This window comes from Phoca vitulina, unplaced genomic scaffold, assembly GCF_004348235.1.
Source record: "Phoca vitulina isolate PV1807 unplaced genomic scaffold, GSC_HSeal_1.0 scaffold33, whole genome shotgun sequence".
Classification (NCBI taxonomy): Eukaryota; Metazoa; Chordata; class Mammalia; order Carnivora; family Phocidae; genus Phoca; species Phoca vitulina.
In genome coordinates this window covers 21635441-21662681 of record NW_022589736.1, presented here as the reverse complement: position 1 = coordinate 21662681, position 27241 = coordinate 21635441, and the positions used below count along the sequence as shown (strand labels likewise).

The 27241-nt window shown below is 39.2% G+C and overlaps 1 protein-coding gene across 3 annotated transcripts in view; it reads left to right on the top strand.

Moving 5' to 3' along the window:
* Nucleotides 1–27241, top strand: part of NEBL (nebulette) — a 341920-nt gene that overhangs the window by 288588 nt on the left and 26091 nt on the right. The window contains exons 14-26 of one of the 3 annotated variants that reach the window (XM_032425495.1): nt 708–818; nt 5269–5379; nt 5547–5657; nt 8630–8734; nt 10775–10867; nt 13536–13628; nt 16009–16101; nt 17412–17504; nt 19009–19101; nt 20350–20454; nt 21563–21734; nt 24318–24410; nt 25669–25818. In XM_032425495.1, coding sequence (XP_032281386.1) covers nt 708–818; nt 5269–5379; nt 5547–5657; nt 8630–8734; nt 10775–10867; nt 13536–13628; nt 16009–16101; nt 17412–17504; nt 19009–19101; nt 20350–20454; nt 21563–21734; nt 24318–24410; nt 25669–25818 — 1423 coding nt within the window. The remainder of the gene's footprint in view (nt 1–707; nt 819–5268; nt 5380–5546; nt 5658–8629; nt 8735–10774; nt 10868–13535; nt 13629–16008; nt 16102–17411; nt 17505–19008; nt 19102–20349; nt 20455–21562; nt 21735–24317; nt 24411–25668; nt 25819–27241) is intronic. The other 2 variants (XM_032425493.1, XM_032425494.1) reach the window with 2 other exon arrangements.

Below are 27241 nucleotides of genomic sequence, written 5' to 3'. Positions count from 1 at the left end.
CTTTGGCTAATATTGTCATCACATATTCCTAAGTTAGTAATTCTGTACAGATTCTTCTGTTATGGTGACATGTGCAGTCCACATTCAGAGGTAGATCTTGTAATCGTTTGTCAGTAATACTAGGGAAAATCATTTTAGACTCTCAGTGGCAGAGTCCGTCCAGACACAGCAGAATGGCACGATTGTGGCAGGGGCAACAGTAAATCAGCCTTAGCCTATGAGTATAGGAGTAAAAGCCCAAAACAAGCTATCAGTTATTGAACACCTACTATGTGCTGAGCACTATGTTACATTCTTGCCCCCATTTTGCAGATGAGTAAACTGGAAATGTTAAACATTCCCAGTGTCACACAGCAATTGAGTGCTCTGGCCTCCAAGTCAGCCTTCTTTCTATAGCATCAACTCATTGAAACCTGCCTCCCTATCCTCCAGCCCCCAAAACAGTTGTCAGTGAAGATTCTCAGCATGTATAGTAAAAAGCTTAGGAGCTTCATGTACCCTTCTTCAGTGAGAATAGTGATACAGTTCTAAGCAGTCCAGAAAATTTAGTTCTAGGTGATCATTTCATAGTACAAAGTAAAATGTGTTTTTTTAAAATATGTTCAGTGATTTTTTAGTATCATTGATTACAGATAGAGGTTTGTTCCCGGAGTGTCTGAATATTATAAAATGTTGCTTTTTTTTTTTTTTTTTTTTTTTTTTTACAGAAAGAATATAAGAAAGACCTGGAGTCAAAAATTAAAGGGAAGGGAATGCAAGTCGGCCCCGACACCCTTGAAATACAACATGCCAAAAAAGCTTCAGAGATAGCTAGTCAGGTTGGTCGAATGAATGGTGCAGATGCCTTAAAGCCTGTATTTTGAAACTTCACAAATCATATTAACAACCTGATTAGTACATGGAGTTCCCCAAAGCTTTGTGACTAGTTTAAAAGTTTGGAATGGAGACCATTCCAAATCAGCATGTTTGTTGAAAATGTATGGTTTCTGCTTTACTCATTTCCTTTGAATATAGCAAAGAAAACTAGGGGGAATGCATTTTAATAGAACACACACACACACACACAAACACACACATACACACCTTTCTTACTTTATTTGTAATACAACAAATTTCACATTCATCTGGTCGACAATAAATGTTTTCATACTACGTTTTCTTTAAGGATAGGTCATATGCTGTTCTGTAAATCTGTGTTTCCAACTTTCTGAACAGACCTTGAAAATCACATATTGAGAATCTAACATGCCAGTGATAACCATTTCTGTATGATTTGGTTGCACGTTCTCAAAATACCCCATTGACCTCATCACCATGCCGGAAATTCCTGCCAGATTAACATTTTGGATTGAAGCGTTCTATATCCTGAATGACCGTGTTCGTTCATCTGATATTTTCCTCTTCATGTAATGCATGTAATGACAGGATATTCATTTAGAAGTTTTGGCTTAGATGTTATGATAATGATAGCAGATAACAACGTTGTAAGAGTCAAACCATATGTGTATTTTTTGAAGGAAATACCCCAGAACCAGTTCCATGCCTCTTGAACTCCTCCAGTATTTTCGAGAATATAAGAGTGTCACTGGAGTAGAGAGTATTTGGGAAGAGGTGATTTTGTGAGAAACATTTGTGAAGAGAATGCTGGGGTGCAGGTTAAGGAGTGCTGCCCATTTACCTCAAGGCTGATTGGGGGGTGTTTCAGTGGGGATACGCTGAGAGCTGTAATGTGACCTTTGCTGTTAGGAAGAACTGGCTCAGGGCTGACTCCCCCCAGGAAATCTGGAGGGCGAGAAGAAGCTGATTAACTGCCTGGCGAGTTGTTGCCATGTTGGGATCTGCTTGCATCCCCAGGGTTAGGGACTGGCCAGGGGAATGGAAGGGTCATAACTGGTTTGGACAAAGGATCTGGAGATGGCATAGGAGTCTTGACCAACAGGGGTTTTATTTAGAAATGGCAGAGTTGGGGAGGGTGTGTGCTGAACAGGCCCTTGAAAACCGCCTTTCATTTGACCCCTCCTTCCATTCTCCTGAAATACAGCCATTGTTGCAAATTTGTAGTCTTCTGGATCTATTCTTATGTGTACATAGATAAACATAACACGTATGTACACGTAGACTTAAAAAATCCTTAAATACCCTGTATTTTGTTCTGTGTTTGGTTTTCTCACTTAATATTATGGACCCTTTTCCATGTTACCTTATATAGTTCTACCTCATTCTTATAGAAAAATTAAGTGTTTCATAACATGGATGTGAATTTGCAACCATTTACCTTTTGATGTCTCATAGGCTTTACCACATGTAAATGACATGTAAAATGCAATAACAGGATCTCAGTATTATACAATAAAACCAGAATGCTTAATTTTTCCCCAGATCTGCTTTCCTTTTCCACTCCCTTCTCAGCAAATGGTAGCAGTGAGATCTCAGAAGTCACTTGGATTCCTCTTGTCAGCAACTTTTATTGCCTCTGCCCCCAAATGGTTTCTAAATCCATTTACTTCTCTCCACCCTAGTCCAAGCTACCATGTCTGTCACCTCGATCCCTGCAATGGCTTTTAACCAGAATTCTGCTTCCATTATTGTCCTCTTCGTATCCATTCTTTACCCAAACACCAGAACCATCCTTGAAGAATTAAGTTAAATTATGTTACTCTCACTACTTAGAACTCTCCACTGGTTTCCAGTTATGTCCAGTGTAAATGCCCCACTCCTTGCTCCTGCATTTAGAGCCACCCTCCTGCCATTCTCATCTTGTTCCCCTCTTCCCTTGCTCATTATGATTATGCTCCAACCTCACAGACTTGCAGTCTCTGCACAGCTTTGTTGTCTTCTGGAAGGTTCTTCCCCTGGTCTTTGCACAGTTTTTCTTTCTGGTTATTTATTTCTTAGATTTAATGGTGGCCTCCTTGGGATTCCAAGTAACTAACTACCCAGGAACTATCAAATTACACTTATAATTCTCTGAAATGTTTCTTATTATTAGGAGGGGGCAGTGTTAGTTCAAGTTACTGGCTTGGAGTAAGGGGGTTGGGAGTGAGGGATTCGAGGCTGGGGAAAAGCCTTCAAAATCATCCTGAGGGATGAAGCCGAAAGTAGGCATCCTTTCCCTGGAGAGAACAATGTGGAAAGAATATAGTTTTGTGTTTCACACTTTTACCTAAGAATAGGCTTTTAACACATATTCCTTTCATGAAACGTTGGAATGTCATGTCTTTCCTTGGAATGGTATAGATTTGTTTTATTCAACGATATGCTGCTTTCAATTTCTGTGTGTACCTTAGGACTGTATACTAGTTCTTGAGAAGCTAGGGGAAAGAAAGGCCTAGGGGAGTCAGCTGTCCTATGGTTATATGTACATCATGATTATGGCCATGCTATTATCTTTGCAATCCAAAGTTCTCATTTGTATGTAATCCTAGCCATGTCCCATTTTGCCCAATTGATAGGCTCACACATCCATTTCAACCAAACTTTGGGACTTTGTTATAGTTCAAGGCTTAACTTTTCAAAGAAATTAATGTGGTATATACTGTTACATGAATCACTCCCAATAGTTAAACCCTCCAGAACCTATGAAATTAACCATGTGACTTTCTTTAGCCAATAGGACATTAGCAAACATGACTCCCGCACAACCTCTAAAACTCTTGTGTATTGGGGCTTGCCTTCTTGGAATCTAGGTGCCATCATGTTGTTTTAAACCTTCAAAGTTTTAGGGTATTTTATTATGCATTAGTGTGTAAATGATGTAACTGGTGTCCTACGTAGTCTATTTACGTGCTTGAGGACGCTTTTAGATTTCAACATTCATATTGCAAAATTAAATGACATACTTCTACCCAGGGACCTTGGTGGCTGTCTATGATCAGTGCCTCATTTTCTACATACATTGTCCTTCAAATGAAGTGCTTTATTTGGGGGCCTTAAAGAGGCTTACTAGAAATGTTTGTTTTTTTTTTTTTATACACACATAGTAGTAATAGAGTATTATGATTTTGAAAGTTAAATGCTGTTACTTAAACTGTATTCAGGAAAGTGAAACTGAGACTCTAAGTCAGTGAAAATAAGCAGAGTTATGAGTAGAAGATAGGAAAAAATATAATATTTCTCAGAGACTGAGATCTTTGTTTACACCTTTTAAAATTTAGGATATCACAGATAAGCAAGCCAACATTTACGCCATTGCAGGGAATCTACAAATCTAGATTATGTCACATCTAGAGTATGTCAACATAAGAGGAAATAACTGTTTTAGAAGAAATGTAATTAGATACAGTTAATAGTTTTTTTTCTTGTAATAAAATTTTTCATTGAAGAATACATACACACTGAAAAGTATACAACTTAAGTGTACAGCCTGCTCAGTTTTTTAGGATCAGTTTTAAAATGTGACGAGTCTCAGAGACATGTTGTGTCTGGGTAATTATGACTATTTTGTAAGTAACACATAATTCAATTCAAGCTGCTCAAAACAAGCAGATAATTTATTGTTCTTAGAACCGAACGGTAGAGGAAGCCCTAGGCTCGGCTTGCTCTGGGGCTCAGACAATGTGATTGAGTTTCAATTTCTCTCTTCAGTTCTCAGGCAGGCTTTCTTCTACTTGCAAAGAGGCTCTTAGCAGCTCCTGGAGCTCCTTCCTTCTCCATCCACGTCTAGAAGGAGAGGGAAAGCTTCTTGATATCTTGTGTGGAAAAAGAATCCTATTCATCCCTGGAGAAAACCGGAAGGGCCAGGGATCGGGTATAATGGGTTATGTAAACCCAACAGGACCCGCGGACTTGGGCCAGTCTCACCCAAGCTGAATGGTCTAGCATGGGGGAGCTGTGAGTTGCCCAGTGGCAAATCAGGGGCTATTGGGGGTGGGGGCGAGAGTGGTTGCATTCCAAGGAAGCAACCAGCAATAATCATTCACTATAGAGCAAAAAGTGACAGTTTTACAATGACATCTTACTGATATTCATCAAATGAGTTATTTGTTAACCAATAACTGATCAAATTTATTGTATTGAAATAAAAAAACTCCCCGCTTGGCTAACTATGTTTTCTTTCTTAATTCAGGTTAGTAGACAGAAGTCTTCTGATTACTTGTGACTAAGTCACTCCAAGCCATCTTCCTCCCACAAGTTTTAAAACTCTTCCTAGTTTTGTAGAAATAAGAGAAGTAAGAGTCCAAAACCACAATCCTGATGTGAAAATGCCATCACAGTTGTTAGTTTTTCACATTCTTGTGGAGCCCTCATTGCATGTTTTATTTTCTCCAGAAAGACTATAAGAGAGATCTGGAGACTGAAATAAAAGGGAAGGGCATGCAGGTGGGTCCAGACATTCCTGATATCCAGAGAGCCAAGAAAGCATCGGAAATGGCCAGCCAGGTGAGAAACCCACAAGATACAAAGTTTACAACAGACACGATGAATTGTGTTTAGAAAAAGTAAAAATGGCATTTTTGCACGTGTGGCCTTGAGAGTCAAACACATATGTATCTGCGTTGCTATGGGAGGCTAAGCAAAGCTCTGAAGATTATTTTCTGTTCTTTTAGAAAGAATACAAGAAAGACTTGGAAAATGAAATTAAAGGGAAAGGAATGCAAGTAAGCATGGACATCCCGGACATACTGCGAGCCAAGAGGGCATCTGAGATCTATAGCCAGGTTGGTAGGGAGTGAAGATGCTCAGAATACTGTTTTCTGATCTCCAGTCACCATGTGCTTCGTGTGTCTCTAAGACTGATATTTTTTGGAGGGCACTGTATTCAAAGTCAGTGCACTCTGTTCTAGGAGCTATTGGTCAAACTTGATTAATCTCACTAATGAAAGGGACAGTTGCTGTCAATTCAATGGCTGTTATTGAGTGTCTGATCTCCCCTGTTTGAGTCCAATGACACTGTGATCTTTTTTATTTTTAGTTTTTGACTCTAGTGCACGCTTGAATCCAGTGCTCACACTACAGAAAAGAGATTACAAATGAGTTTGTCTTTTAACCCTCTCATCATGAATATTATCCTTAAAATAATCAGCACTAACAAACAGTGAATAAAACTGCACAAGGTGGAAGGTGAAATTGAATATTAACTAAAAATTAAGAGAAGAACTGTCTTCTTGGTAAAATTTAATTTACCCAGTGGACCGGTCACATATCCCTTAGAACGACCTGTACAAAAAAAGCTCTAGAAAAGTTGGATATGGATATAACCACAAAATAATATATTTAATGGAAGAAGTTATCGATAAAATCTGAACTGGGCAAAATTCGTTAGTGAATATTGTCTTTGCTATAAAATTTACAAGGAAAAGAATGAATCCCAATGGAAAAAAAATAAAGGGGAATGAAAAAATTAAAAGTGTTACAGAAAATTGACCAAGGAATTACATTTGATTAATGGGATTTATGATGAAAATAATTTTCAACAAAATCTGACCACATTTGTTAAAATTCCCATTAAAACATAAGCAGTATCCAAACATCTGCTGGTTCAAAAGGGTGTATCCAGATGACAGAGTCACATGTCAAAGGAGTTACCTGCTTCTCAGCCTCCTCAGATGACACAGCTGTTGGGATGGTCCTGAAGTGCATGTTCATCTGTCCTCAGTATCTCATGGTGCCACCTGAACTTGGAGAAGTTGGCTCTAACTATATCAAGTGACTAAAATTATTGATAAATACATAAAACAGGTAAATGGTCATACGAGTCAGTGGAGAAAAGTTACTGTCTCAAAAATGCCAATCTCATTCATTAGTTCAGTAAATACTTTCTGAGCACCCACTTTCATGCAAAATTAGACATGGTTTTGCCCTTGGGGAACTAATCTAATAGTTTAATAATCAAATAATCACACAAATACAGTATTACAAACCGTGATACATGCCACCAAAAGGTAAAGGCTTCCCAGAGGAAGTGATGCCTGAGTCGTCAGCATTCCTGCCTTAACTTCACAATGTCGCCTTGTTTGTGTGCGACAGAAGGATACATCTAACTTCAAGGAATTTTAATTATATAGGATACAATGGAATTCTTATGAGATTGTAATGATGCCGTGTTGAGTCTCAACACGAACAATAATTACTTTCCTAACAAGCATCAGTATGCCATAATGGTTAACTTCACTGACTTTGGACCCAGAGTGCCTGGGTTAAATCCTAGCTCTGACACTTCTTAGCTAGTGTCTCAGTTTCCCCATCTGTAAGAGGGGATAGTAACACCAGCTGCTTGTGGGGTTGATTCAATGAGTTAATGTGTATTTCAAACCATACCTACGACTACGTCAATGTGGGTACTCATCAAAGGTATGGCCCAGATTGTATTGGAGATTATAGTAATACATTTGAAAATTGAGATTTTAATCTCAACTACAGAAATACTAGTATCTTTCCATTATCAAATATATCTTCTTCTGAAGTAGGAAACAAAGCATGAATTCAGAAGAATAGAAATAGTGGGTATAGAGAGCTAGGTTACTTGCAGGAGCTATAGGACTACTTTGAACAGGGACTGGGGCTGCTCATGAAAGGGTAGGTTTCTTCTGGGTTCTGGTCACCAATTCCAACGCATGTATGTGGAGGCTTCCCCATACCAACGAGCAATTCTCGGACATCAGCAAGGCATTGGAGAATTCAACTCAATTCAGGCACTGTCTACTGGAAGCCGGCACTAAGTTCTACAGGTTAGGGGCTCAGTCCTACAGGGTGGTTCTCCTCCCCTCTTCAGATGCCAGTTGCAAGCTCAGTTTGTCACCTGTGCTTTTGGCCAACAGCCTATAGATCAGAGGTTCCCAGGACCCCTCTGTGGGTCTGATTCATTTGCTAGAGCAGCTCACAGAACTTAAATAGATTGGCAGTTTATTATAAAAAGATATAACTCAGGAACAGCCAGATGGAAGAGAGGCATAGGGCAAGGTATGAGGAGAGGGCACAGAGCTTCCAAGCCCTCTCCGGGTTCATTCACAATTTCCCCCAAATCTCCCTATGTTCACCAACCTGGAAGCTCTCCGAACCCTTTCCTTTTGGGTTTTTATGGAGGCTTCATTACATAGGCATGATTGATCAACTCATTGGCTATTGGTGATTGATTCAGCCTCCAGCTCCTCTCCCCTCCCCAGAGGTCGGGGGTTGGGACTGGAAGTCCAACCCTTTAATCACTTGTTTGGTTCCCCTGGCAACCAGTCCCATCCTTAAGTGTGGTCCAAAAATAACTTCATTAACATAACAAAAGATATTCTTACCGCTCTCATCACAGGAAATTCTGAGGGTTTTTAGGAACTCTGTGCCAGAAATAGGGACAAAGACCAAATATAACCAATTTCTTATTGTAAGTTACGACATCACAAGTTTCTAAACTTAGAGTGGCACAGAGGCCATGCCCTCCAGAGGCCTTTGAATGGACTAGGGTGGGACCCATTGCCTGAGAAGAGGCAAGCTTGCTTCTCTGGGCTATTTGCTTACTCTGTTTGCTTATTCCCTTTATTTTTGCTGTCACATCAATAACTGCTTTGAATCATAAGATATAATTTATGATGATATGAACCATGTGGAATGGGAGAGTTGGAAGCAGCGTCATTTTCTGTCTCTCTCTTATACACACACACACACAGAGTTTCAGATTCATATGAACTGTTTCTATTTTTAGAAAAAGTATAAAGACGAAGCAGAAAAGATGCTTTCTAACTATAGTTCTGTGGCAGATACTCCTGAAATTCAGAGAATCAAGACAACTCAACAAAACATTAGTGCGGTGAGTAGCCATTACTGCTTTTCAGTGGCCACCTTGAAATTTTGTTTCTGGAAGGAGGGCCTTTTTCCTCATTGTCTGATTGCTTGTTGCATTGTTTGACTTTTCTGTCAAACGTATTATCTTTCCTTCTTTAAAAAATAGTAAGTTCTGTTAAAGAACCAAAATTCAGTCAATTTAAAGATCTAATTGGCTTGATTCAATAATTCATGAATCAGGCAGTATCCCCTCTAACAAATTTGAGGATGATCAGTAGAGATGTATAAAATATAAGGCTCTGATAGGCAGAAACTGGCAGGACAGGGAAGTTATTAGCAAGAGAAAAGATAGGATTGCTTCAGACAAGGTCACGTTCCCTCAGGGAAAAAGGCGGGGACCTACCAAGCAGATTACCTCTCTAGTCCTGATCAGGAAATTCCAGACTGATTGGTTTAAAATACCACTCTTGGGAGAGGCTGAAACTGCAATTAGGTTAGGTATTAAGTCTTGATGGGGCTTAACATGAGTGACTCCATTTTGGGCACTTTGTTTCTCTTTAATAGTACCAAATGTTCTTACAAGGTATAATTTATCATGATTGTTTTGGAATTACAATTTCAAATTTTCTTCTGTGGTACAAGCAAGAGTTCTTTTTAACTGAAATTTAAAATTTTACTTAGGAAAGAGATCTTTTATTTTTCTTTTCTTTTTTTTATTGTTATGTTGAACACCATACATTACATCATTAGTTTTTGATGTAGTGTTCCATGATTCATTGTTTGTTAGGAAAGAGATCTTAATCTTCCACACAGATTTTACTTCAGAGATGAGAATAATCCTATCATGCGATTTCCTTCCTGGTCACTGATTTGCAATGATAATGTATTTAGGGATTTACTAGCTTGTAACCAATTCCTAAACTTTTATATTTTTATTTTGAGGAATAGGAATTGTATCAGCAACCATTAATTAAGGGACAGGGTCTACGTTTAATGGATATATAAACCTGAATTCTAAGATTATAAAAATTGACCGTACAGCCAATATTTTTATGTAGAACTAGCTCATTAGTCACTTAGTAGTTAAGTAAATGTCTCATCAAAATATAAATTCTATTAAGTCTGAGGACTTTTGGAATATTTTCTACTTTGTAATAAATTGGTAAACTCTAAACCTCAATGTGTGCTAGTCAGGTACCTCTAGGGCCTTCAAAGCAGGTGTGCTAAGAAATGGAAAAGTCTGGCTGGAAGGGAGGATCAGGGGAAAAAAACTGTTTCCACCCTTATCTCCTGTGATTCCGTGATTCCGTGGTGTTCTAGAGTTTTGTCTTGTGGTGGAAAACATCTCTGAGGCCATACTCTTCCAACCCCCATTAGGGCCCACTGAATTACCAAATCTTAACAGAGGGAATAGTTCTGTCCTCATATGCCTTTCTTATAATTATCCTACTATTCGGTAAAACATTTTGTTTCTTTGTTTTGCTTTGTCTTTGAAAGGGGTGGATTGTTGGTAGGAGTGGAGAGGCATGTGGGAAGGTTAATGTAGAAGAGACGGGAAATAGACTGAATAAACTTTTGATGTTGGGGATAGAGCCAGTACTTTCTTTGAAGAGAACGAGGGCATCTTTGTGTTTGGAGAATAGCACTTGCTTAAAATTTCATGCCGTTTTTGAATTAAATGATACTGCTTAGTAAGCTTTTCTAATATGTGCTTTGATTTTTCTCAAACACACATGTGATATGTGTTTGTATTTGAAGAAGGAAACTCTAGTTTGCCCACTTATATTCTTAGACCAAATAATCTGCAGCCATGTCAGCTACCACACATGTCCTAGAAGAGGTATCGGGGGTTATTGGTGGGATGCTATGGAATGTGAGACCCAAATGGGACATTTATTCTCATAATGGATTATTTAATTGATTGATATAACCTTGTTACTCATAAATAGAAGCTGTATTCACATTACTTGAGAACCTGAGAAATTGTCTTTCTTTTATAAGAATCTGATCTAGGACCTGAATTCCAATAAGCTTATAGTTATTCTTTCCTTCTCTTATAACAAAGGTATTTTATAAGGAAGAAGTAGGAGCCGGCACAGCAGTAAAATATACTCCAGAGACTGAACGAGCGAAGAAAAATCAGCAGAATATTAGTTCAGTAAGTGCTCTACAGCATTAATTATCCTTTCCAAAAGCAAGCATAAGCTAGATAAATGTTTTTAGTTCTTTGCTAAACTGGCTACTTTTTCTTTTATTCTTCTCTTTGTTAAAATGCTATTTCATCAAATATCAAAGTTCTCACTTTCAGAAGGAAAACTGTCGCCTTGTTCCCCTTGAACCTAAAGCAGTGTTTCATCTTGATATATCATAGTGCACGAGAGATAGATCACTTTAATAGTCCAGTAATGAAATCCAGGATTAGATTTCATGTTTTGAACAGAATTTTAACTGTATTAAATTTTTTCAGAGAAAAGATAAATTTCAGTACCTCTCCACAACTTGGAGGAAAGAAATTTTACCCTGCAGAATGATTAAAGGCCCTTAGTACATCTATTTGGTGGCTTAAGGGAAGGTTTCAGAGGCCCTGTTTGCTTTCTACTTCTTTCAGCTTTCAGCAAAGCAAAAACATGCACCTTCACTATAATTTGTAAAATAACTTACTCTCCAACTCCCTTTGAGCTTAGGGGGAAGGGTAGAGGAGGCGCTTACTGTTATAGGTAAAAACTTTTCCATTCGGTATTTGACATTTACAATGGAGACTGGCTATCCTTACCAACAGGAATTCTTCCATGGATATGGAGTGTATTTACTTTCTTCTTGAGGAAGTCGTAAAGGTTCTTTCCTGAAATCCCCTTCTTGACCTTTCTCTTCACCTTCATTCTTGGAGGCAGAGCCTTTAAGTAATTCAAGTAGAACAGCTCCGGTTAGATGTATCTGTCAGGATAGTTATGTGGCGTTCTAGAATAGGAGTGTGTGGGCTTTTGTGGAGAAAGAGTAGGAAAGGCAAAGTAATGCTACAGTAAAGCATACTTCAAAAAATCTGCAGATTACTAGTGTAATAAAATTTCTGTAGCATGAATGAAACTGTCACCTGAAGAAAGCATGAGGAGAAGGAGGTTACCGTTAGGGTGTGCAAATGTGTTCTGATCCACTGTGGCGAGAGCCTGTGTCCGGTAATGCTGGGGTCCGGCAGGGAACTTAGTTTGGCAGAGAAGGGTAAAATGTTTCCTTCACTTTCCAATGATAATATTTGACATGTACCCATCAGTGTACTGAAATACAGTGTTATAAATGTTCTGTAGTATGCAATTCCATTGCCTACAGTAAAATGACTGTGCCATTTTGATTAGTTTAGAGGCGTATGAAAAACACAAATGTTCATCTTTAATCACGTTTAGCTTCTTACCCGAGGAAAATCACGCAAAGTAGTATGGTATATCATTTCTTTTTCCAGCGTTCCGCTGCCTCTTCTAGCAAACAATAAATGCGTAATTCTGTATCTCTCTAAGGTTGGGCCATAAACTCCTGCTTAGTATTCAAATGGAAAGTTGCCCTTTCAAGATTGGCCAGATCTGTCAAACCAAGATATGATTCTCTAACATTTAAAGATCTCGACATTTTCCACCTCCGATGTACAAGCCTTTTAGCGATTAGCTTTCCCTGTTAAGAACTATTTTTGAATCTTATTTAGAGGTGGTCTTTCTCAGCGTATTGTCAGATTAACTGTTTTGGATCTGGACTCATATTGCCATTGTTACTCATATTAAATCTAAGGCTATTAGGACATAGATACGTAGGTTACCATTTCTTTGTCTCTGTCAGCATGGATTTCAGCCTTAATCATTTAAATATTACCAAGTGATTTCTAAAACCTGGTTTGTGTAGATTTAAGTCTTTGCTAAATTTCAACATGTGCCTCTTAGGTCTTGCCTGCATTTGCTACATATAAATATTTATGTGTGTCTTTTTCTTGAATCTAATCTTCCATGAATTTTAGGCATATTAAAATACCACCTGATCCGATGGCATTACTAATCATTTCATAAGTTTAAAGAGCTGTTTCTTGTCTCATGCATAACCGTGTGCTGGCATTACCATTTTTGTCTGGTTGATCTTCCTCTAAATAGATTTGGAGGAAGAGCTTTTGAATAAAGTGAATGCCAGTATATAGGCTGGATTTGTATAACATGATCCTGACTTCCTGCCACGGGGCCTTCGATAGAGATCAGGGGCCTTGGCCTCTGCTTTTTTGTACATTTCCCTCCACCTTCCTCTTCTCTTCTTTGGTTGTGGCCACTTTATTTCTTTCCTTATTCTGGATCATTTGTGTGCTTTCACCCAGATAAGCAGTCTTCCCAAGACTCTGTAGCTAACACAGTTTGGCTTTTGCCTTTAAATCCATGATACATTTAAACTCACACATTAATGAGTAGAAACTGCTTTTTGGCTAGAAACTTATAAGTTATTATATTACTTACGATGATTTCCAAGGTTTTTTGTGTCTTTGCCTAATGATAAAATTTATTTTCATAAGCAACATTTGCTTATTTTAATTAAATAACTCCTATGGTGATGGCTAGGTGAATAGATATGAGTTTATTTGCACTTTAGGATAAAGGAATCCTGAAAGCAACATCCCATAAAATAAAAATTTGTGTTCCCACTGAAGGAAAATTGGAGTCTAAAAAATTCAACTGTGTAACAGTTACGAATGCAGGATTCTTACCTATCTTTTAAGCCTCTCGTTGACTAAAACCCACATTGCTTTTGTTTGTTTGTTTTGTTTTTAATCATCTACCACCTTGTTTTTTAAATACGTAATGCAGGTAAAATACAAAGAAGAGATGAATCAGGTGACGGCCATTTCCGATCCTCCAGAGCTAAAGAGAGCTAAAGAAAACCAGAAGAACATCAGCAATGTGTGATCATATTTCTTTGAGTACCATTTTCTACTTTACTGAATGGCAGTAGGCAATGAGGGTGTGGCACTTGTACGGGTGAAGTCCCAGGACGATGCACACTGTTGCAGGAGGCCAGTTCCTAAAAGGTGGGGCTAAGATGCCCCCCATCTTTAGGCTGAACTAGCATGACACCTCCTGTGTGCATTTATCCATCAAAGGACATGTTACTGAATGCCTGCTCTGTTCTTGTTCTGGGGAAATTCAAAGCTGAGCGCGACTTCTCCAGGTCTCTAGGAGAAACAGACATGGGAATAAATACCCATTATGCATGAAATGCTATCACAATAATTAATATTTACTGACTGTTTACTATGCTTTTGGAGTACATTACATGCAGTGTCTTTATGTTTAATGATAAGTAATGATTCCTTTTGCAAAGTGCTGTGGAAATGCAGAGAAGGAAGGCAATGTCCATGAGAGAGAGAGAAAGACCCTCGGAGGAAGAGTAACATTTGAGTTAGATCTTGAAGGATTAATAAAAGTTAGGGTGGATTTCGTGAGGAAGCGTCTTCCTGGCAGAGCAAACCGAATCTGTTCAGGGTCCAAGTCCCGATCAAGGAAGGGAAGGTTTAGTGTGATGAGTGCGTGGGGTAAAAGGTGGCAAGGACCTGATGGTACAGAGAGAAGTTGTAATTCGGGGCCTAAGGAAGCAAGTCAGGAGTCCCAGTGTTTCCCAAAGTGTGGTTCACATATAAGTGGCAGGTGCTCCACCCATGAGCTGGCCTTGGTTTAAGGATTAAATTGTTTTAATGTGTCCCTTTTTCTAAAAGAAAGGTTAGTAGTTTTCAATGTGTCAGAGAAACATAACTCCCCCTTAAAATAACTTTATTTGCAAATAATAGTGAGTTAATTTAATGAAAGGCTAATATTGGCAATCACAGCACTCTTGATAGCCGGCCCAGCATACGGCAAGAGGTGTGCACATGGTAGAAATTGGGACCATACTGGAGTCGTGGGAAGAATGTGGAGCCGGGTCTGCTGGCTGGATCTCAGCTCCAGCCCTTACCTGCTGTATATCTTTTCCAAACCAACCACCTCTCCCAGCCTCAACTTCCTTACCTATGAAACAGGGAAAAGGGTATTAAGCGAGATCTTGCTTGGAGAGCACTTAACATGTTTGTGAATGGATGAAAACAAGACAGGAGGAGTCGCCAATATCAGCTTTACGTCCCCAAACTTACATCCACTGCCAAGTGGCTCCAGCAGTTTCTCCACATCCGTCATGCGGTCAGCAGATTGTTCCCCCCTCCCATCACTACCCAGAGTAATCTTTCCTCATATCCCGCCATTGGTAGAGATTACATTGGACCTTTTCTCACTTCAACTAAGACAATTCATTATCCCAGACACAGAATCTGTCCAAACTCTCAGCTACATGTCACGGCACAAAGAAAGGCGCCCACTGAGGAAAGCAGCCCCCCGGAGGGGGCGACTCTTCGTCATTTATTTCCCACATGATCAAGCTTCTCTTCACTGTCATGTTCACGGCTGAGGGTGCGCAGCTCAAGTCCATTTTATCTGCAGGCCCCGCAGGTCTTGTGATATCTCACAAGAAAAAAAAATTCCTTTCCACTAAATTTAAATTCCAGAAAATCATTAAGATGTGGAGTTCCTCATCATAGGATTTTAACCTCCAGTTTTACTTTTTGCTTGTCAAAAATTCATTGGACGGACATGCCGTTCTGTTTCTTTGTGCTGGATGCTCATTTATTTCCTGGGGTGTCGTGGAATTGCTGGAAAACTGACCACAAATGTTGGGGTCTGATCCTCCCAGCCAAAAAAGAGACCCTCTTATGCAGTAGGTAAGGCAGATTTCCATAATGCTAGTCAGAGCACAGGCCTGCCATTGTGGGAACTTTGTAGAGAAGGGAAACTTTGAGGTTCGGGGTGCGATTCCGTAGTGACAGTCTGTCACGAAGGTGCAAGCATGGGACGGGGGCAGCCCTCCTTGCTAATGATAAGAATGTACACTTTTTATTGTTAAGTATAAAATAGTAATTTGATAGTGTTGCTTTAGTGCTATGAAGAAATGAATTCACAGAAGGGGTAATTTCTTATTACTAATAACGACCAAACTCAGGCCACCATTACATAATACAATTCGAAGAAGCACCGCCAAAAGGTGGCATTCAAAACATGTGGACAAGAAGGAGCTCGGAGTCTGGGATGAGTGTAATGGAGACATCTGTTAGCGATACATATTTCACTTTGCAATCCTAATGAAGATTTTAACTATTGGATGCTTTGTAGCCACGTGGCATTCCTTTTAGTCTGTTCTGGAGGATGGGTGCATACCTCCTTCGCATAACTCCACACTGTCTTGCACCTTGTCTTGCAGCTCCAGTACAAAGAGCAGTACCACAAAACCACGCCGATGAGCGTCACGCCAGAGATGGAGAGGGTGAGGAGAAACCAGGAGCAACTGAGTACGGCAAGTGGTTCTGTGTTCTCCTTTATTGGCAAGCATTACGCATTTTTATTCTTCACGGTGCTCTCTGAAAAGCTTAAGCCCTCGGTGGGCTGGATGCTTCTTTTCACGGTCATGTGCTCAAGGGCATGCCCTTTGATTCTCTCCTTCGATCCAGGAAATGTGGGACTGTCTTGCTATAATTTAGCCATGGTTGTTTATTCAAGAAATCTTCAGCAAGCACCCCAATCTACCAGGCATTCCACTGGCACACAAAGATGGGTGGGAGCTGGTTCCTATCCTCATGGACCTCATAGTTGAGTAGATAAATCTCTACTTTCAGGGAAGGACCTGGAGAGAAGTGGGTCTGTTGTCAATCTGAGAAAAAAAAAAATTATCTGTTAGAATAGAGCAAAAGAAGACTCGGCTTGGCTGGGGTTCGATGACATAAGGTCAGGGCAGGGAACATATAAATAAAATGGAAAACATTAGTCAATCATCAGTAATCTATTGCTAATAAAGCAGTGAGAGTTAACAATCAGGAGGTACCTCTGATAGGGCTCCTGTGCTCAGTGCTTTATATGAAGCCATGAGGTTGGCACAATTTATTTTTCTGGTTTGTAGGTGCAGAAAACTGAGTCTTGGGGAGGTCAGCGGACATGCCAGGAACCCATAGTGTGAAGGGCAGAACTGGGATTTGAACCCAGGCCTCCCTCAATTCAGAAAGCCCTTTCAAAGGTGCCCCCTACTAGTTATTTTTCCCATTTTTTGGGCCCTTTCATGGAACTTTTACCAAAATAAATAATAGCCTTCTTCTTCCCCAACAGGGAATCTTGAAAGGCTTTAAAATTTGAGTGTGAGTTCTTCTAGGTGGAGGAGAAAAATCAGGCTGAATACTGCTTTATTCTTATAATACCCCTGGGATGTGGTAGGAGCCAGGAGTCTTTAGCTTCTTTTGAAAGCCTCAGGTCAGAATGAGAGTAAATAGCCTTCCCTGGGCTGCCCGGCAACCTCGTTATGGTTCTCTTGCAGTGACTTCATTCCCTTGTTTCTCTCATATTTCCATGGCTTTTAGCTATGGAATTTGCAATTAGCTTCGGTATTGGACAGCAGAGTATGTATTGAAAAATCATTGTAAAGAAGCACAGCTGACATTTTGTGCTTGCCACATCAGAAGAATCAGGATCCAGGTGTAGATATGAACGGAAAGGTGGCTGCCTAACTACAGTGGGGGAAAACGTGTAAAGATAGGGTCAATTTTGAGGTTCCTCCTCTGCGGTGTGTCGGGGGAGACCGTTCTACCCTCTATTAAAATTCTCGCTTATCCTCTGCAGGTGAAATACAAAGGAGAAATTAAACAGGCAACGGCCATTTCTGATCCACCGGAGCTGAAGAGAGCTAAGGAAAACCAGAAGAACATCAGCAATGTGTGACCTTAGTAGCTTTTTTTCTTATGATAGCAAATGAATTATCAATGTCAATGAAGGGATTGTGTTGATAACATTTTCATAACCTTGTGTTGACAATTCTGCTCTCCATGGACGGCCAGTTGACTTCAAAGGTTGGAGGGTCTGAGGTGTGGTGGGTTCAGCCAGGCATTCCGTGCTCTAGCATTCCTAGTGACCGCCAGCACGGTTTTTGTCTATCCATCACTGGGTGTCCCTCTCATCTTGTCTGCATGCTTCCAGTTACCGTGGTCCCCTAAGGGATGCAGTGGTAGCTTCTAGCATCTTGGCCCTTCAGATAAGCTTTCCTACTGCCTTTCCTACTAGTATGTGTTCTTGTTCATTAGCCTGTCCTGTCCCATCACCCACTCCCAGCTACTGTCGCTTTATTTTTGGATGATATCTTGGGGGCAATTATAAAGTGTGCATGCCTGAAGAGATCACATGGGACGGGCCCCATTGGGGCTGTCAGGTTTTACTCAGGCACCAACTCATGGCCTATTCTTAATCCCCTTCTGTTTCTGTAATCCATGGCTGTAGTTCACTGAGAGAATCCTTTTTTGAAGTCATTAACATATAGATTGGGTTCTCTGGAAAAGGAAACCTGGAAATCTATTAGGTTCAAAGAAATCTTTTATTCCTCAAACTTTTAAAGCCTCATGAGCAGATTATAAGACAAAGGCAGGCCATTTTTTGGCACTTTGCCTCACAACTGTGTTTTGGAGAAGTAGATGCTCAACTTTTCCTGATATATTTAGAATCATGGTTGACATAACTTCATTAGTCTCAGAAAGGAACGTGGTTACTGAGAAGGAGAATAGAGTAGTGGGAAGCATGCTGGCCTGTTTATGGATGATGTCGGTCACTATTTAGGCATCTTTTCAAAAGTTCTGCTGCAGTTAATTACTGACAAACCGTAGCAGTATATGGGTAGAGTACCTTTAAGTAATATCCACAAAGACATTTCTTCTCCTATTCCTTTGTGATACAATGCTTCTGACAGCTTTACTGATGGTATGCCCATATATTTGAGTACATTCACAGTGACTCCATTCCCAGGGATTCATGCTACGGGATGAATGAAAATAGATTGATTTAAGATGCAAGCATTTTAAATATGGTTAGCTCTCTAGAAGCATTCTCTTTTTTCATAGTTCCCTTTTCTTGGTTAGCTCTTTATTTATTTATTTTTTATTTTTATTTTTTAAAGATTTTATTTATTTATTTGACAGAGAGAGACACAGCGAGAGAGGGAACACAAGCAGGGGGAGTGGGAGAGGGAGAAGCAGGCTCCCCACTGAGCAGGGAACCCGATGTGGGGCTCGATGCCAGGATCCTGGGATCATGACCTGAGCCAAAGGCAGATGCTTAATGGACTGAGCCACCCAGGCACCTGTTGGCTAGCTCTTTGAAATAGCTACTGTGAGACTCTTACTTAGTTGAATTGATTCACAGTCCTCTTATTTTTTATTCTCTGAAATGATAGGTTTATTATAAAGGTCAACTGGGAAGAGCTACAGCTTTAAGTGTAACTCCTGAAATGGAAAGAGTGAAGAAGAACCAAGAAAATATTAGTTCGGCAAGTGGTTTTATTCGTTTTGGTCTGTTATAAAGGATGCATCCGTTATAATTTACTTGCAGTCCTGTTTTTTTTTTTTTCTTGTGAAAATAAAATGTATTTTCAAGCAACATTTGTGATACACGCAGTAAGTACATGTGTTATTTCAGATGACTTCCATTGCAAAACTTGACGTTATCCTGCAACCCTTCATTGCTATTTCCAGATGTGACCAATCGTTACATTCAAAGCTTAGTTTTAAACTATATCATGCTCATTTAAACAGTGATTCATGTTATTTTAGCCAGTGTCTTTGAAAGTGGTAAAGTCTTTGATGCATAAGTTAAATAAGTGTCATTTTGCAGATGTATTTCATTGACTGTGGATTGTCAAATGTTCTCAGCAAAACAAAATCAGAAATGACTCGTTACTCCAGAGTAAGATGTAGAGGAAAAAAATCTTTCAATGCATTGAATATAGAATTCAGTTACTCATTAAAGTCCCATGTGCACCTCAGTGTCTTATTTGGATAGTACACTTTCTCTTAGTAAGTATCAGGGCTTTAGTTCCGAATTGCACATATGTGCTCAGGTCCTCAGTAATGGCCATCCTGATGTCATGCATATCCAGCTTCATAAACAGCAGTGTTCTGCTGGTCAGCCGTCAAGAAGAACTTTCTTATGCCTGGGAATCAGCATTTAGGTTTAACAGTTTATAGCTCTCCAGTGGCATTCTGTCCAGAGATGCTGACTCTATTTGACATAAACTACCTTTAAGCTGTGGCTGCTTACAAGGAAATTTGATTTGATACTCCTCACTTCTTACCCTCTACGGTGGGAAAAAAAGAAAAGGAAATAGAGGGATGCTTGGGCTTGGTATGCATTCTTCAACAGTGTTACGGTGGAAAATGGGGAAATCCTAGAAACAGGAAAATACATTTAGCCTTCATTTGGTTTGGATTTTTCCTGTTTAAGTGTGATAACCACTTTTCCTGACTACATTGTTAGTGAATCTTGGTCATTCACACATCTGTTCTCGGTTCATAGAGAGAGTTAGATTGTCTTTGCTGTAGCTTTTCAAGGTGAACTTTGAGAGTAAAATTTTAGATTGTTACCCTAGAATGATAGGTAATTCACTGAACAACTTCCCTGGGAAAGAATTGTGAATATGTTGGATGTGTTTCACTCATTTGGAAAGTTTGAAAAGTTACATAGTATTTTTTCTTATAATTGTCTTATTGTTAAGTACATTCTACTATTTACTTTGCAGGTAAAATATACCCAGGACCATAAACAGATGAAAGGTAGACCAAGTCTGATTTTAGATACACCTGGTCTGAGATATGTCAAAGAAGCACAAAATCATATTTCAATGGTAGGGTACAACCAGCTCCTTCTTCTCATGACTAAAACATACTAAGGAATGGCCCCACCAAGTGTACTGACGGCGTCGTTCACCATTAATCTGGATAACTAACAAAGCATGAATGCAAAACAAAATGTGGATGGGCCCATCCTTCTGGGGGGACTTTCTAATGACACTGAAATGTAATGGACATATTTAGTCTAATAAAGTAATTTTTCTCAGTGATATTTTGGGTGTGTTTTTATTTCTAACATGACTACTATAAATGCATTTTATGAAAAACATTTGCTTGGACTTCTTTTCAATTAATTTTAAGACAGAGTTTGGTATGTTTACACGTTGCAAAGACTATAAAAAATGTGTATGTTTTTTAAAGCAGTTTCATGAGATACAATTTATATGTGATAAGGTTTACTCATTTAAAGTGTACAATTCAGTGGTCTATAGTAAAATTTACAGATCAGAACATGAAAAAAGTGTATGTTTTAAGTATATATGTCCATTTTTGTAATGATATACAAAAATTATATATATAATTATTTGTAACTCTCAATCTAATTTTAAATAATACTGTTTTCTTGGATAATTGTGTGGAAATAATATATCATTTTAATACCTATTAAAGGTTCAAAGATAGAAAATTAATTTGTACCTAAGTTAGTACATTTTAGGGAATCACCAGGATTAAAAAAAAATATATATATATCTTTTAAACCTTCTCACTGATATACTACACTGGTTTATATATAAAAGAGCTGCTAACCGTAATGATGAAAAACATTGTGAAAATATCAGCGCTTGATTTCTGATGCTAGGAAGCTGACATTTCAGACACTATTTTTGGAGTAATTGGAAAAGATACATATATGTGGAAAATATTCTAGATGCAGTTGAATCTAAATGCAGTTGAATCTAGATGCAGTTGATTCTAGAAACATATACGTGGCAAATAATCTACATGCAGTTGAATCTAGATGCAGTTGAATCTAGATGCAGTTGATTCTAGATACATATATGTGGAAAATAATCTAGATGCAGTTGCCATATCAAAATTTTGTGAGGTATGTAACAATCAGGAAATTCCAGTTTGAGTTAATGTTGTTTTTCCTTTTTTCAGGTAAAATATCATGAAGATTTTGAAAAGACAAAGGGAAGGGGCTTTACTCCTGTTGTAGATGACCCCGTGACGGAGCGAGTGAGGAAAAACACCCAAGTGGTCAGCGATGCGGCCTACAAAGGCGTCCATCCTCACATTGTGGAGATGGACAGGAGACCTGGAATCATTGTCGGTAAGCTGGTGGTCTTTCTCTGCAGGCCCACACAGTCAAAAAGATTGTCCTTGGCCTAGCTTTCGAATCAGCCTCCTTATTCACTAGACTCCTCCTCAGATGTTTGACGTGGTGCCCAACTGAAAATGAACCACAGGCTAAGTGCTGCTGTCGGTGCCATGTTGAATGGGATCCATGGTACTTGCCAGGTTATCAGTGCCAGTCCTTTCTATTATTGGACCTTCTCTGTCTTTAATAACTTTCTGGCCTTAAGAGTGTTCTTGTTAAGCAAAGAAGCAGCCCAAATATCAGACATGAGTGATAACAAAGGTTGAACAATTATTTTGTTTTCCTTTCACTTATGTGTTTGATCAATGCATTGTACTACAGACATTGTCTACATGGGGGACAGAAATAACAGAAATAATCCCATTTCGGTCCTTTTACCACACATAAAAGTGCCAGAGAGATTCTGATGGTATTCCATAATATGAATAGCTTATGTTTTTTTGAATATTATCTCTGAATGGGGATAATCGGGAGCTGTTTACAAGCGCCATAAATCTGAGACAAAGGAAACTTCTCACTGTTCTTCTCGTCTGTCTGGGGACATCTTAGGAATGTAGTATTGAATGGCGGCTGAGACAGCAGTGATCACCCCAGAGTCCTAGGCAGGGCTAGAAAGACAATTACTGACTTTTCAATACATATCAATGACCCATACTTCCAAATGACTTTTGTTGGTATTTTCATAACTAGTCAAATCCTAAAGCTCAGATAATATTTTTGGGAATCATTCCACACTCATCCATAATCTTCACAGGGAAGAGCTTATTTTTTTGGAACTAGTGAAAGGCCATTTAGAGGTGGGTTGGGTGAGGGAAGTGTGTATCTGACTGGGTAATGTCTTAATGTAAAGCAACGGTACTGAGGTCCAGGCTCTAAGTTCCTTGAATGATTTAGTGAGTCTGAAAGTCCTTTCCACAGAGGGACTCCACACACATTTGCACACTATTGAGAGCTCTTGCACATCTTGCAAAGGTGATCGTGTAAAAGGATCACAGTAAATTGGATGGATGGGTTGAGATGTTTTCATTGAAAGTAACATGGAGTTAATTTCATTGCTTTGGATTAACATCTCACAAGGGATAGTGAGTGCAGAGGGTCTGATTCATCCCTTGAGGGTGGAGACCCTGACGGTGCACAGCTTACACCGAGGTCCTCCGCCCTAGATCAGGGACCAGGAATGATGGTGAAATTCTTGTTAGAAACTGGGAGATTGTCTAGAATTGAGCTCTCAGAATTAAGTACTCACTACCTTTGGGATAGAAATCATTATTTTTTTAAAAAACTTCAACATATATCTCTCTAAATTATTCCCTTATTGGGTAATCTGGAAGTCACTTTATTTCTTCTTATTGGGGGAGACTGTTTTCCATTGAGGACTTTCCTCTGAAGCCGAAAAATGAAGTACGTTCAATAAGCGAACTTCTGAGCCAGGCAGGGAAATGCAGGTTTGGAGATTTCCTGAGCAGTTCAGACTAAGCCAACTTGTGCCGCTTTGATTTTTGCTGGAGGCTCTGCTATTTACTAGTTGTGTAACAATGGCCCGGCTAACTTGATCTCTCTATGCCTTAGTTTCCCCATTTATAAAACGGGGATGGTAATAGTTCCTACTTAAATATGACATGAAGCATAAGTGACTTAGGTTGTGATGGACGGTAGTGCCCAGCACATAATACAAATTACAGATACTCAGAGCTCCACTTCCAGCTCATTAATTAATTGTTTTTACTCAAGCTCCGTTTCTGTCCGTAGCTAGATTTTTCACTCTCCTGTTGTGAATACTGCACTGTGCAGATCATTTTAGGACCTGAGCACCATTAGTTGGAGACACGGGTAAACCTGGAAGTTACTGTATTTGAATTTTGCCTCCAACTCAGATAGGAGAGTGAATTGGTTTGCTCGGTCTGATTGCTAAGTATGGCAGTGAATGCGTCTCTGGTCCCTTGAGAGCTGGAAGCTGCTCCTTGCTCATCTTTCCATCCCTCACCATTCCTTGATCAGTGCTGTGCTTTATTGCACTTTTCCAATAAATGTGTCTCGTGTGGGTTAGCTTGTACTCACGGGCTCCCAATGAAAGGTGGGCTTGCCACTTACCTACATTTCAAACACTTGTTTTGGGGAGAGAAGTTTTTGTTCTTTGTTTTCTCAGACAAAAACCTCTCAGTCACTTCCTATGAATTACTCATGTGTCCTTGATCGGGAGTTTAAATCAAACATTGTACCTCTTTCAGTGTGTAGAGAGCACGAGTGTTCAGGGAGGCGGGGAGTTGTCCGGTGTGTTGGGTGATGAGTCACAGGCTCCAGATGGAAGGTCAATGAAGAATAAACCAGGCAACTGAAGTTTGCTCACAAAGTTTTCTTGCTAAATCCTTGTGAATGTGACTGTCCCTTTGTTCTCCTCTGAAGTCTGCAGGGCATTGGGTTTGCTTATTACCGGTTTGCTGATTACATGCATCTTTTTCCAGACTTGCACTTGACTCTGATGCTGACTTTTTAAAATTCATTCTTGATTTGTTGATTTCTTCTTTTTGGTAAAAGACCTCAAAGTTTGGCGTACAGATCCTGGCTCCATCTTCGACCTTGATCCCCTGGAAGACAATATTCAGTCTAGAAGTCTCCATATGCTCTCTGGTACTGCTTACATTTTGAGTTCCTCCCCATTTACGTGGTTTTGTCCTGAGAGTGAAGCTACTCTAAGTGGTAGAAGCTCATGGTACCAACTGTGTGATTTAAATTTTAAAGTTGAGGATTTGAAAAACCAAAAAAAAAAAAAAAAAAATGCTATGCAGCTTTAAAATACCATTAATCATTTATGAAAACAAACTTTCCAAAGGGGATTTTTAATGTATCTTAGATTCGTTTGTTCTAGATTCACTTAGAAAGGTGTCCAGAGATTCCTGATGTCTGCTTTTCATTAGTGAATGTGATTTTATAGGTTTTCTGGGCTTTCAAATGCAGTTATTTGGACTGCACTAAAGTGCTGAGACATACAGGTTTGTTTCATGGAAAACACTGTTCCAACATTTTAAAGGTAGATGTTAAGATTTATATATAAAACAGCAGGGAGGTTTTCTATATAGCATCATGAACGTGTTAAAATAAAACAGACTTTTAGGTACCTTTAAAATGTATCTCTGAGGGTTTGTATAATGCAAAATTTACAATGTATAGATATGCAAGTTTATTTGACTTTTAATTTAGACCGCATGTTTCTAATTAAAAGCAAAACCTGAATGGTTTGGTTGTTTGGGTACAGTGATAGCAATGGTTTGACATTTCAGACTTTCAGATAGTGTTTAACAAACTGAAGCTTTGACAGTTATGCAATTATTTTAAACAATATAAATAGATGTATCATATCATTTGGGTCTGACTCTATCCCCTGATTTATACTCTACATTTCATTACTGACATTAATGAAATTGAAAGCCCACGGCAAAGTAGGGACTCGAATACTTTTGTAGTCAGTTTGATCCACATAATCAGCCAAATTGTCATTAAATTTTCAGAAAACAAAGAAAAGGCAACAAATGCTGTATGCTTGGGGATTCTTGAAAGCGATTATATCTAACCAGACGTTACGTTTGATAGAAATATTTTAGTTTGCCAGTGTTTTCTTAGTTCTTGTCCATTTCCCATCCCCCATTTCTCCTTTAAAGTCTAGACTTACAATGAGTATAAACGATCGTTCAGCAATGTATGCTGACCTTTGGTAGTAGGTGACTAGAGCTTATAATAGTTGAGCTTTGGCATTTTTATTTAGTAAGAAACTGTTTTTCTTCCTTGTTAAACTTTTAAGTAATTTTTCTCTTCTTTCTTTCTTTCTTTTTTTTTTTTTTGTTCTTCAAGTCACTTAATCACAAATGTGAAAATTTTCCCTCCAATATAGAAAAGGCGAATCACTATAGGAGACACCGTTCTCGATCTCACTCGAGCAGCACTTTTGGTACAGGTCTGGGAGATGACAAATCAGAAATATCCGAGATTTACCCTAGCTTTTCATGCTGCAGTGAGGTAACCAGACCGTCGGATGAAGGAGGTAGCAAACATTAACCAGTCTCAGAGAACGATAATTCATTTTGTAAATATGTCACAAGTGCGTCTAACATTCTTCACCTTTGCACAAACACATAGCCTGGGTGTATTTGAAAATTTTAAATTCTGTTTAGAAAGTTGAGTCCTTTTCTTTTAAACTACTAATTTGCATTCCTGCATGTTTGTTTTTCCTGTCTTACTTCCCTATTTTCTTTTTTTCTTTTTATTTTTTTTTAAAGATTTTATTTATTTATTTGAGAGAGAGCATGAGACAGAGAGAGCATGAGGGGGGGAGGATCAGAGGGAGAAGCAGACTCCCTGCTGAGCAGGGAGCCCGATGCGGGACTCGATCCCAGGACTTCAGGATCATGACCTGAGCCGAAGGCAGTCGCCCAACCAACTGAGCCACCCAGGCGCCCCTTCCCTATTTTCACCACCAATGGATCTTTAATGACAAAAGGGTCTTGGGACCTGCTACATGAATCTGTTTCACAGTTGGCTGTGATGGACGTACGCAGCCTGAGTGGACACTGGACTTCTGTGGAGTTTGTATCTGATTTCCATTAAGGAAAATCCATCTTACAGTTATATTTGAGTGGCTAAGAGGGGTTGCTATGAATTTGTGTGCATTACAGTATCGATATACATTTGCAGACAGAGCTAGATCTTGCCTAAAACAAATTGGATGTGATACTTGAGATATGAGATTTTTTTTTTTAAAGTGGAAAATACTGTTGATTGTTAATAATCTTCCCTATATTTCCTGTAGTCATCCTCTCTTCTGTTTTCTGCATCCAAGCTAGTGGATTAGGTCTAGATCTTTTAGTTGAAATTGTTTTGGATGTTAAACGAATCCTGTGGATAAAGGTCTTATTGACATTTAAGACTACGGTGCAGGTACATTTTAGTGCCATGGGCAGTGGGGTAAGGGGCCAGAAGCACATAAGAACTACTGGAATCCTGAATTTCCTTTTCAACCGCAGAGGTCGTATTGCTGAAATAAATCCCTAAGGCAGGCAATTTTGATGTTGAGCAACTTAACACGGGGGTTAGGGGTGGTTGGAGAGAAAGTAAAGTGACTGAAGACCAGATGAGACCATGAAAACTCTTGCAGTTGTGTGATTGTTTTTTCCATTCATTTGAATAAAGCACTTAGGAGGTTAAAATCAATTACATCCTATACATCTTAAATTACGCCTTTAGGCTGGCCTTAGCCTGCTAGAAAGTTTTTTTTTTTCTTTTATGTTTCAGATTCACTGAGGTACAATTAGCATATAAAATTTAAGATATCGGAAGTGTCCATTGGGATGATCTGATATATGAGCACGTTGTGAAGGGACCTCCCCCTTCCCCATCTAGTTAATTAGCACATCCATCACCTCACATAGCTATCTTCTATTTGTGTGTGAGAGAACATTCACGTTCTA